Source organism: Colossoma macropomum, unplaced genomic scaffold, assembly GCF_904425465.1.
Source record: "Colossoma macropomum unplaced genomic scaffold, Colossoma_macropomum, whole genome shotgun sequence".
Taxonomy (NCBI): Eukaryota; Metazoa; Chordata; class Actinopteri; order Characiformes; family Serrasalmidae; genus Colossoma; species Colossoma macropomum.
The window spans coordinates 20373799-20386814 of NW_023494803.1; the positions used below are offsets into that span (position 1 = coordinate 20373799).

Here is a 13016-nt window from a genome sequence, read left to right on the forward strand (position 1 = left end):
GCCTAGGGCTTGGTGGAGAAGGTGGAGCTCATTGTCTGCATGCTCTCCACCATCCTGGGGTTCACTCACTGATAAGATCTCATGCAATTATCTTAAATTATCTGGGGTATTGAAAATGGGAATGTGAAGTGAATCAGCAGTAATGGAACTGACCTGAGGGCAGGGTTTGCCCCATCTGTTGTTCTGCCCTAACAAAAGGCATACAAGTGTTCTGGTTCTGGTATATAACATTGGGATGATTTACAATGGAGTCAAGACACCAGTTCTTGCGGTTTTCCTTAACGTCCTTAAGAGACATGAAAAATATCACAATCTTCAAATGGGGTCTGTAGTTTGCCTTTCCTGTAGCTTAAATTCTGGACCTAGGCGTGTTTATCTTGGCTCACGCCTTGACAGGGTAATGGTGGCCATGACTTTTTGCTTGCTTTCGGCCAAGCGAGCAAAACTATGCATCCCATGGCCCAGCTGTAAATTCAACAGGCCATGTCCAAGAAAAGTTCAAAGTTACGCTCCAGCTTTTTTTTCATACCCATGCTGAATACAGTGTGTGTGAAAACAGAAATCATCCATTTCCTCGGAGCACGATGTCAGGAGCATAATTTAAGAAAATATAAGCAACATGTTCTCGTAATCTTAACTTTGGACCACTCATTTTTTCCCACCAAACCTTATACTGCAGTTATTTTTAGGTTGAAGCACAATCCCTTTGCTTACTGTAAACCTTTGATATATTCTAAGAATTCGTCAGGCTGTTTTAAGAGCAAGGAAGCATAGATATAGGTTCCTTTCTTCTCTGCTTCCCCATGGGTCACACAGTGGGGCTCTGTTCCTGCAGGTTAAACCTACAGCTGGACGCTGGGGTGGTAATGAAGGGGATTGTTGTTGCACCCCGCTCTCTCCCTGCCATTCTGTTTCTTTAGTTTCCAGTTTCACTTGAGCTGTTTCCATCGTTTTTATTCATAACCTCCATCTGGAAATGATATGGAGGCAAAAACAAGCCAGTGCTGTCGGCTTGGAAACGCGTTGAGGGGCATTAGTGCCCTCTGGACACTGTTGTTTCTAGCTGCTCTTGGGACACAAAAAAGCAAAGAACTTCTTCCTAAGGGGCAAACAGTGGACTTCTCTGTCTGACTACTGGCTCAAACCACTTAGCTAATTACAGTCTATGCTAGCAAAATGAATTTTACTGTTGAAGAATGCTAATGAATTCTCTCCTCACATCTAAACTTGAGAGCAATAATCCTGTCTTTACTTGATAAAAAGTACATAGAGCATCTGGTTATTAAATTATAAGATTGTTGTCCTAACTTGATCAAGTGCAAGTGTAACTTAGCATAAAGAAACATTTCAGAGTGTAATAGTAGTTGTAGCATGCGCTAACAGCAGTGTTAATGCTATGCTTTCATTGTAAGCCTCCTTCACAGTAAAGCTGAGGATTAATGTGCTTTAACCCCTCAAACTGAGGCTCATTATTTAGTCATTAATCTTAAGACTTATTATTCCATTACTACAAGCTAATCGTAGTAATATATTATATACTATGAGGCTAATTGTTAGTCATATAGTTATGAGAGCAAGGAATTGACCAGTTTATGCTCTTCAATGCATTCTTTCTGCTGCAAGGTGGCCGAGCTTTACAGAACATTGTCAAAAAGCCCATTTTAGCCTGATGAGGAATTGTAGCTCAATTCCAGCCAAAAATATGTCAAAAAATTTAACATATAGAATCACTAAAGTTTTTTTAGCTGTGCAGTTTGACATTGTGTTTACGTTTAAAAATGCTATGCTACCAAGTTCAACTGTTTTAGCTAACTGAAAGTAGTGACAACAACTTAGCCGCCATGCTAACATTCGCTTGGTTACATGACAAAAGTAACTAAGTCTGATTTATCCTAACATTATTATCTCTTTCACACACATACAAAAAGCATATTAATGGAAATAAAAGGGGAATTCCACCTATTCTCAACAATTTCTGCATCATCCGATTGTTAAAATGTAAACAAAATCATGATTCATTGTCTATAATGCAAATATAAGCCATTTTATTTACCACCCAAAACCACCATCGCAAAACTGTGCTAAAAAAAAAAAACAGTGTCTCAGGTATCAGACAGCATATCTGTAACTATTTCACATAACAGCATTAAACTCTTCAGATTTCTGGTTCTTGTCACCATCACTGACTCGGTTTCTCTAGAATGAGCACTTCATCACAAAACACTCTGAATGACTTTGTTGAAATCTTAACCATTGATTCATGCAGAAACTTTGAACAGTCATTGGAATTCGCTTTTAATAACACATTGTAAATTTAGGCATTTAGACACGTTTGTAAGTGGAGCATGAATAGGTCACCTGGAGTGTGGGTGCGCATGCAGGCCCTTGTAGTTTTAGGGTTTAAGAGGCATCCAGAATCTTAAATTAAAGTCTTGTGATCCCTGAACACACTGCCACCACATCAGAGTTTACTCATGGATCAGCTTTTTTGTTTGAAGGTAACCCCCGCTTCTCTTTTCCCCCCTCCTCCTCCTCAAACAACCCTGCTCATTCATCATGGTGGGTCCACCAGGACTTCATTCCAGCGCCATGGCCTGACACACAGCTTCTGTAAATCATCTTCCGTCTGGCTGGCCCTTACTTCTGCCCCAGGGCTGGACAGGGCAGGCAGAGGTGGCCTGTGGACCGGAGACTGGGGGAGGGGTGAAGGGCCTAGAGAACTGAAAGTCTGGTCCTGTGGCAGTAGCTGCTGGAGAAATCAAAGCTAGCTCTGCCTTTTGTTTCCAAAAGTCTGGTAACCTCGTGACTGGTTTACGGCTGCCTCTCAGCAGGCTCAACATGCTTACTGCGCTGCAGGGAGTTTTTTTGTACCTTTAAATGGGCTGCTTACTGGGCATTTTGATTTAGTGTGATGACTTTATTGGCATGTCTCATTTCATACAAATATAATCCAATTCACATTTCAATGAGGTCATCTACATTTACTTGTAGTCATTTGGCAGACAATCTTATCCAAAGCTCTTACAAAAAATATGTGTGTATTAGAAGGTAAAGCATCTGAAAGGATTCATTCATAATAAGCCTTAGTATGTAAGAAGGCTGGGATTTTAAAGGGGTTAAATGAATATTCCACTGGTTTTTTTTTTTACCTAATATATAGTCAATTACCACAGACAATAGCCCATTTCCTGTGTAGGTCATTCTGCTATTGCAGTGGCAAATGGGCTACAAATGCTGATATGTAATGCAAGAGTTTACTGTAGTCTGTGATATTTATCCCCCTTTCATTCTCATGACATTCTACAGGGAGACTATAGAGAGTGTCCTGACCAGCCTCACTGTCTGGTATGAGAACTACACTGTCCACCAACCAAAGGAACCCACAGCAGATCATGAGGACAGCTGAGAAGATCATCGAGGCGTCTTTACCCATCATCGACACCTCCTACCACAAGTGCTGCATCCAGAAGGCTTCCAGCATTGTGGACCACCCCTTCCACCCCTCTTATGGACCATCTGGCAGAAGGTACCGGAGCATCCATTCCACCACCTCCAGACTCTGCAACAGCTTCTGATTACTGAATGCACTGAATCCACCTGGACTAATCTAGACCCTTTCCAATGTCCACTATAGACTCACACACCCCTTTATGAGACCTCTTTCTATACAGTTTATGGTTGACAATGTTTGCACTCACATGCTACTTTAATGCCAGTCCATGTGTACATATGTACATTATGTGTATATATACATATGTATGTTGCCCAGTCAAATAGATTGTCTGGTATGTATTATCATATGTATTTATTGTTCTGTATATTTACTGTCTGCTGTATTTTTTTGTATTTTCTGCACTCGTCTCACACTGTTGTGTATCTGCACTCCATACACTCATTCCTTGTGCTGCTGTTGTGTGTTGCACCATGGGGTCTGAAGAATGATAATATGTTCTAATGTACGTAAGTTATTTTGAGGAATGACAATAAAGACCACTTGACTTATTAAACATTAGTAAAGTTGTAACACCACTGACCTTAATACTGCTGACCAAATTATTAAAAGCTGAGCTTATCTAAGATATAGTCCACTGAACCTGAAGTTTCAAAATCACATTGTACGTACAAAGTACAAATATTGCATTTGTTTTTTTTATTTCAATTTTAAAATCTCTTAATGTTCATGGCACCACTGACCCAATATTTTTTTTTTGCAAAATATCAAACTGTCAAATTTACAAGAAATATAAAAAGAGATTTTGGTAACTATGGACTTCTCAGGGGTTAGTTATTCCTTTTTAAGATATCCATATATCATTCTTTTGGCATTTTATGTTTCTGTATTTTGACCATGGAATGATTGTTGGTGCCAGACAGGCTGGTTTGAGTATTTCTACAACTGCAGATCTCCTGGGATTTTCACACACAACTGTCTCTAGAGTTTAGTCAAAAAGGTACAATAAAGAAAAATCACACAGAGAGCAGCAGTTCTGCTCTTGTTTATGAGACAGTTCAACTGAGAATGGCCAGGGCTGACAGAAAAAAGCTATAGTAACTAATTTAACCACTGTACATATGTAATGAGTAGAAAAGCATCAACTTGAGGCAGATGGGCTACAACAGCAGAGGAATACATCAGGATCCACTTCTGTCAGCCAAGAACAGAACACTGAGGCAGCAGTGGGCACAGACTCACCAAAACTGTGCAGTTGAAGACTGAAAAAAATGTACCCTGGTCTGATGAATCTTGATTTCTGCTGAGGAACACAGGTAGTAGGGTCAGAATGTTGCACCAATAGCATGAATCCATGGACCCAAACTGCCTTGTGTCAACAGTCCAGGCAGGTGGACGTGGTGTAATGGTGTGGGGAATGTTTTCTTGGCACATTTTAGACCTATAAATACCTATCAATCATCACTTGAATGGCACAGCCCAGTATTAGTATAGTGTTCCTAATAAAGTGCTCAGTGAGTGTATATTACAATCTACACTGAAAAACAACTATCAAATAGTCATTTCACATAAAAATAATACTCCAGTATCTGTGAAGTCACTGCTGTGACATGCTGTTTGTCTTGCACAACACGACAAAAAATCTCTAAAATAAAAATTCAAAAATAAGAATTATTATAGTTGTTCTTGGTTACTTTAGGGATAAAACAATGAATACACAGTCATCAGTGTTCCATAGTTTATTCTTATTTTGAGCCCATTTTAACAGTTTCAAAGTTGTGTAGACTCATTTAGTAAAAGAACAGAAAATCTGTTGACTCAAGCCATATTTATAATAGGAGGCAATGGAAAGCTATTTCAACACCAGCACATTATCTTCTAAAAGTGTGTTTTGAGTCAATGAGCTTACTAAGTAGAGAGAAATGCATGAAAATTATTGTCTGTTGTAATCGACCATATGCTGAAGACGCAGCAGGTAGAGATTGGGCTATAAATGATTCATAAATCAGAGCTGGTGAAGGATCAGCTTGAAGAGATGAGTCTGAAGTCCACAACAGAATGAATTCAGGGCTGACAGGAAAGCTCATATGCCACCACTGGCTGAGGACAATAAAGCAGCGAGCTTATGCCTCGCAAGCATGTTTAAATCTTAAGCATGGATTTGTCCAGCATCCTGAAATAAAAGATTTGAGTTACTACACTGACCTGAACTATGGTTTGGAGGAAACATGGAGCTGAGCTCTTTGAGGCTTGGAAAGTGAGGCCCAAATTTTGTATTAGATCCTTACAGGGAATCCCATTACGATTTCCCTGACCAGCATTGCAATTGTGACTTAAATTGTGATTGTCTTAGACTATTTTTTCCCACTTAAAACTTGTTGGTAATATAGACCCCAACTGAAATTGCAGCTATTTCAAACTGTGATTTTGATGCAAAAACAATTCATCTTTCAGTCCTAATTATAGATCTGGAGAGCAGACAAGTTCTGGACAGTTGGTAGAGCAGCAGCATATGATGGAAGACTGGCCACTAGGGAGACAAGTAGTCCACTCTAGAAATGACTAAGATTCTGATAAGAACTTGGACAGCCTCTATTATCAACTCACATATGAGGTTTATAGTTTATTTTGTCAGGGACTAGAGTTAGCGACTAGCTAATTTCCATCTGCTAATGGTGTTTCAGATTTCTAATGGTTCAAATACAGAAAAAAAGGTACGAACTTGTCACTGGGGCGGTACCCCTCGTCACCTGTGTGGTACCCTCAAGGGTACATCTAAATATCTTTGGTCTGGAAATATAACTGTACTATAATCCATTGAAATTATATTTTCTTGTATGGACTCCACACACACCCCGTCTCGTCTCCAGGCTTTTTATTTTATTGTTCTGTTTTAAAACATTAGATTATAAAAATATACTACATATACTTTTCCACTAAGAAAAGCTTATTTAAGGTACATAATTGGACCTTAAAACCACTGTTGTACTTTTGAAGGTACATTTACATTGTTTGTACCTTGATGAATAAAAAAACTGCACAGAACCTTTATTTCTAACAGTGTAGGTGGTGCTTTTGGACTACAATGACCTACACAGAGTCCAGAAAGGTGACTACAGTGAAATTAAATAAATCTGACTAAATAAACCTTTAGCCGAAACAAAGCTTGGCATTGACTACGGTGTTTTTGACAAGACTAAGTCAATCCAGATGTTCCAAATGTGAAGTACTACAGTGAAACAGTTTGCCCCACCTATTTACTGTATGTGCCACATCAAACATCTTCTAAATTGTTACCTATTTATGTGGCTTGTGGACAACTGAGATCAGACATCCTAAATGCGTACAGCAATCTCATTATCACCATTAACACAGAAACCTGAGATACTGCCACTAAAACTGAAGTCTATACTGTAATTAGCAGTCTGCCTCAATGGCCATAAAACAGTTAAGGAATCATTCAGGAGGCTGTTAAATACGTCACCATTAAGAGTTCATTAGCCCACACCATTAGGTCTGGCAGATCCTTTCAAGAATGCCAATTAAATGGAAATTTTGCATTTTACATGCCTTGACTACCACATGCACTAATGAGTCATTGTGGTCAGACCCGTTTGGAATGAAAGTTGGCTGGTCCAAGTCCCTGTTGGCAACATAAAGCCCATCAAGCTAAGACCAGCTGGGGTGTTAGACGTTTTATGATCAATTTGTGAAAATAGGCACCGGTCTTGTGTGTTTTGGGAGTGTATTAGGGAGTGAAAGTAATTTTCAGTGATTGCACACAGAAAACAGTGCAGCCTGGCCTAAAGTCAGTGGGGCTATGGGGGTGGGAATGGGGGTGGGGGTGGGTTACTGCTGAGAGGTTGGGGAGAGGTTACGTTTGGAGAAAGTGAGTTCCTCTGTAAGCTCTCCTGCAAACAGGGGCTGAGGATCAAAGTGAGCCATGGAGGTAGGGGTCCCAGAGGGTCTGTGGGTGTCCTGCAGAGCCTAGGGAGAGAGCCAAGTCCACAGGCCTGAGAGCCCTGTGAATCACTCCAATTCCACATGGACTTCTTACAGGCTGTGCTGCTGAGTCAGGGACCAAAGCAAAGGTAATCTATACTACAAAACCATTTGAACAATCTACCATGGCTTGACAAATAGGCCTACTTTTCTCTTGATAACTGGTGAAGGCAGAATGTTGATTAACTTGATTCTGTTTAACACATGGAGAACACACAGAGGCAAAGGAGTGACCAAACCTGAAAAAGACCATACTCCATTGTAAAGCAGCCCACCTCAAACCTACCATTCACAGAGTACATATAGGCAATATTAGCAAACACATTAAAATGATGATGATAAATAATTACAATTAACATTTTAATTGCCTTTTTGGTCACTGTATGCAACTATAAACTACGCCTAAGGTGTCCAAATCAACTGATTAGTTGTCGTACTCCCTAACTGTCAATACTTAGTGGCTCCCAACTGACAACCGTTACAGTAAAAGCTCAAGTAAACAAACGTTACTCACTGTTGACCTCTAACAGTGTTGCAGCACCCATATACTTGAGAATAGTGGGCCACTGTTGGCCTACTAACAGCAAAGCTGGGCTTTTTTTTTCTTAGTTTATTTTTCAAAATAAAAGTGTGCTATGTGCATTCAAAATGTGCATTCAAAATGTGCAGAACAATAATCTGGGTGGTCTGAGGGTGGACCAGCAGTGGCATACAGTCAGCAGGGTATGGACCTTATTGACAGCGTGTGAAATATCCCCTGGTATTCAGGGAGTCCCATGTTGGCTGGCTACTCTAGCGCTGACTTGCTGCAAGCGTACTCTTGATTACTTATGCTAGCTAACTTGCTAACTTACTTATACTAGCTTCTATGGCAACAAATGGTTTAACAATTCTTCTTTTGGAAATGTCCTTTACTAGTTTGATAATGTGCTAATCCACACATTAATTGAGATTTTACACATCTCTTTTGTCATTGGTTTGAGAAATGAGTAACAATTCCATCTAGTTGGGAATGTCTTGGGAAATTATGCAAGTTTTCAGATTTACAAATATGCTATGGCATGAAGCAGACCAGTGCTACAGCTCTAGTTAGTTAAGAATACCAAAGACAGAAGCTCGCTGATTGTGGGTGAAGCAGCTAAACAATAAGCTTTCCCTGAACTTGAATTGGAGTGTCTATTTTCCCTAACTGTCTGTACAACTTCATAATAAGTTTATTTTCAGGAACTCCCCAGAATTTTGATTTTGAGATAAAAAAAAACAAGAACAAAAACAGAAACTAGCCTGTCATTGGACAGAAGTATTTAAATTAGCCAATGATAACCAATGACCACTGTTCTCACAGTGAGAAATAGATCCATGAAAACCAGTAACTGTTATCAGTGAAAACCAATGACTACTCTTAGGAGTGAAAATGAGAGTTTAATCCATGACCATCAATGACTACTGTGAGAAGCCTATTTTAATGATAAGCAGCTGAAACAATGTCTGTGATTAAATAGTTGGATTCTGTGCAGCAGTAGTATCATCAGAAGGGCGAGTGATATGCAAGTGAGAGTTTCTGCACAACATTGGACAACAGGAAGCTCCATGGTGGTTTGGCTGTTGGTATGCTGCTCAACCAGCTAAAAAAGCACCAGACCAGCACAAACCAGTTTAGAGCAGCACGGAATTCATGCTGGTCTGTGCTGTTTTTGTCCACAGGGCTGATCAAGGCAGATGAAGCAACAGAATCAGACTACAGGTTGCACGACTTTCTAATGGGAATTCGAATGGGAATCTAGGTTTCCTTCAAATAGGACACCTTTAAATCTCATAAGAAACCATCATTGCATCTAAAATCAGTCCCAAAACACCTGTTAAATCTTTAGAATCCTTTACACTGTGATATCAACCCATCAGGAAAATATAAGATACCATTACTGACTATTGCACACAACCAGGAACCAACAGCAGGGCGCACAGGCAGTGGTGTGCTTTTTACAAATATTACATACATCGTGTAATGCTCTTACTTCATCTTTTCTGGGACTAAACTGAGACATGTCTATCTCAGCCTAGTGCAGCTGGTTTGAATCATTTCGTCTCTGGAAAGGAATGACGTTTGACACGCAGCCTTTCTTTGAGAACTGTTGCAATGGCTCCATCTGGCGGTCGTTTTGAACATAAACAGTTTGAATGAAGCACCCGAGTAGAAATTTTGGTTATTGTTTGTTATAACATACAAAATCACATTTTTCATTTTATGTAGATACTGGTTTTTATCATTTTATATCTTTCTTTCTTGCTAGCCTAAAACTAGCCTACACACTTAAAAAAGATGGTTGTTCAAAGGTTCTTTAGTAAAGGCAATAGTTCTATTTAGACCCATGAGATCTATATGTAACCATTTCAGGCTTAAATGGTTCTTTGCATGGTGAAATGATTCTTCAGATGGATGGAGAATGTGTTGTATATGGTTTGTTAAAGAAGCCTTTTGAAAATAGTTCTATTTGGCACCAAAAGCGGTTCTGATACTGTTACAAGCTTGACATCTTTACAATAGCAGAACCCTTTTTGGTGTTACAAGGAACCATATACAACACATCCTCCATGAATCTGAAGAACCATTTTACCTTGCAAAGAATCATTTAGATATGATATGGTTTAATAGACACTTAAAAAGATTTTAAAAAAATTTAACAATCAAATAACCGTTTGCATGATTAAAGGATTCTTTGTATCGTGAAAGTGTTCTTCAGATTGAAGGGGAATGTGCTGTATTGAAAAGGGTTCTATACAGCACCAAAAAGGGATCTTCTATTGTTACAGGCTTGACATAGTAACAATAGCAGAACCCTTTTCAAAAAGGGCCATATACAGCAGTCTGCAGTCTGAAGAACACTTCATGAGGCAAAGAACCCTTTAATCATGCAAAGGGTTCTTTGAGTGTTCATGGTTCTATATAGAACCATTTTCTTCACCAAAGAACCCTCGAAAAAACATCTTTTCTAAAGTATGTAGGCTATTTTGTTTATGTAAGTTTATATAAGAGACAGCTGAAAACCAACTAGTCATAAATACTTTACACAGTCTGTGTCTGATTATAAGAGATTAGAATGTGAGTTTTACAAGATACTGAAAGTTTTATTTCTCACCAAAGTCAACAGATCTCAGCAGAAGCAGAAATAATGGGCACACTCTTGGTTTTCAGTGGTCTTTTTTCAGTGTGAAAATAAACTCCCCTCCTCAGTCACTCGGCTGTGGCCGTGTGGAAGCCTGAGTGGTCTAATGGGTATTAAAATAGGAGCTGCTGCACTCATATTCTGGCATGGTGCCTCGCTGGTGTAAAAGGCCCAGTCAGATTAAATGGATTGCACTCCAGAGGGAGGAGGGAGGGGTGTAAACATATTTATCGTCCAATAGCAGGCGGGCCACCAGGGTTTGATATGCGTTCTTAGCATCCCATGGTCCTCTGCTGGCTGGGGCAGGTTTGATGGTGTTCATGGTCTCAAAGAGCTGCTTGTTCGTTCACTGTAGGCGTCTTGTGTTGGAGAACTGCCAGTAAGGCACCTGTTTGAGGGAGATTTCCACCACTGTGCATGATGTCAGACTGCGAGGGACTCGCTACGGGTGAGTGTGGAGTGTCAGGGAACTTTCAGGCTAGTTTCTGGACGGGCTCCACTGGGACAGCTCATCCTGCAAATATTCTACTTGATGGGAGCACAGAGATTTCTGCCTTATATGGCTGCTTTTGCAGTGGTCATCTCTGTCATAGAATCAGCTTACGATGGAGAAAGTGTTATTTTTCTAGTTTCTATGTGTGTGTGTGTTTACACTGACTTGGGTGAAAGATGAGACAGGAAGAAGATACTGTTTAAAGAGCTCAGACACTTTTAGTGTCACCAGGCAGTTTAGCAGGGGGTTTGCATGAGCCTCTATGTTATTTGCATGTGGTCATCTGAATCTGCTCTATATTAAGCTTTGTTTCAAAGCTCACTTCTCAGTCCTGGTGGGCAAACTTCAGTTGAGTATCACTGGAGTGCTGTGGTGTTGTGTGCCTTCCATAAGGCTTTTTATGCTTATAGGCCTGCAGTCAGTAATCACTCATAATACAGCACACAGCAGTGGATGGGCTGCTTCCCACAGATAACGTCTGCGGTCTGGGAAGAGCTGAAGGTTGACTTTACTGGCAACGCAGCAGAAACAATCAGATATAAATAGATCTCCCTGCGCTTTGCCCCTGAGAGTGTGGGACAGACCAGTTTTCCTCTCCTGCAACACTATTCTATTCTATTCTATTCTATTCTATTCTATTCTATTCTATTCTATTCTATTCTGTGATGTTTATGTCCATGCATTATTCTATTCTATTCTATTCTATTCTGCTCTACACTGTAGTTAACTTGGGTTAAGTTTTACTTTACTTAACTTCAAATAATATGTGAATAAAATGAAACACGTTGATCATTTATCTATTAACTTAGTATTAGAACTATGAAGAACTCAAAGGTTAATAGATAAATGATCAATGTGTTTCATTTTATTCACATATTATTTGAAGTTAAGTAAAATGAAACACATTGATCATTTATCTATTAACTTTTGAGTTGATCATTTATCTATTAACGTAGTATTAGAACTATGAAGAACTCAAAAGTTAAAGGCAGCCAAGCTATCTTTTTAAGTCAAATAGATTCCATTCTATTCTATTCTGTTTGACTTTGATTGTATCATACTGTATCATAAATAGAAATGAACTGAATCACGAACAGACAGAACTTTTTTATATCCTCCTGAGATTAATGACTTTTGTCTCCATCTATTGTAATGCACATTTATTGTTATGTGTATGTGTGAGTCCCCTGTGTGCTATTTTAACAAGACCATGCCTCATACATTTGCCCTTGAAACCCATCAGGTCTCCTGCCCCTTGGAAGGGGATTTGTCTTCAGTCCCCCAAATTCACCATCACACTGCTCGAGGCATGAGGGTTATTTCATGGTGGATTATTTAATGTGTAAAACTATTTATGAAACTGAAATACAGTTTCTACAGTGTGTTGAAGCATTTAACCCATACTCACACTGGCTCATTCACTAGTGTGAATACTGTATTGTAATAATATATTGTATATAGTGCGGCAGGCCATAAATATAACTGTTCCTCTGGAGCTGTAGATTAGCATAGCCTGGCTGGTACTATGAACTCCCTGATCATTTTTTGCTCAAAGGAATAGCTAACATTGTTCAACCTAAGCTTGTGTCGTGTCTGTACCATATGGTCAATTACCACAGGCAATAATTTGAAGCGTCCTGTACTTAGTTGAAGAACAGACAAAACTGTTGACATGAAATACATGATAGAAGCCTGTGGGCAGATGCTGAAGCAATCCTTTAATACACTGCCTGGGTGTTGTTGTCATGGAATCTACAGTGTGATATGTTTGACAAAATTCAATTTTTTTTTGATACATCTAAAAGAAATAAGATTGTAGGGATGCTGTCGTTTGAGTGCATTTGGGAGAACAAAACCAGTGCAAATGTTGACATAAGCACTAGTATGATATTTGTGCCAATGATAT

General features: G+C 39.4%; 1 protein-coding gene across 1 annotated transcript in view; it reads left to right on the forward strand.

Annotated features, from left to right (window-relative positions):
* Positions 1 to 10895: 10895 nt before the first annotated feature.
* The window catches only part of eml1 (EMAP like 1), an 85953-nt gene continuing 83832 nt past the window's right edge, over positions 10896 to 13016 (forward strand). Inside the window, exon 1 of the mRNA XM_036594235.1 lies at positions 10896 to 11065. Coding sequence (XP_036450128.1) covers positions 11035 to 11065 — 31 coding nt within the window. The 5' untranslated portion in view covers positions 10896 to 11034. The remainder of the gene's footprint in view (positions 11066 to 13016) is intronic.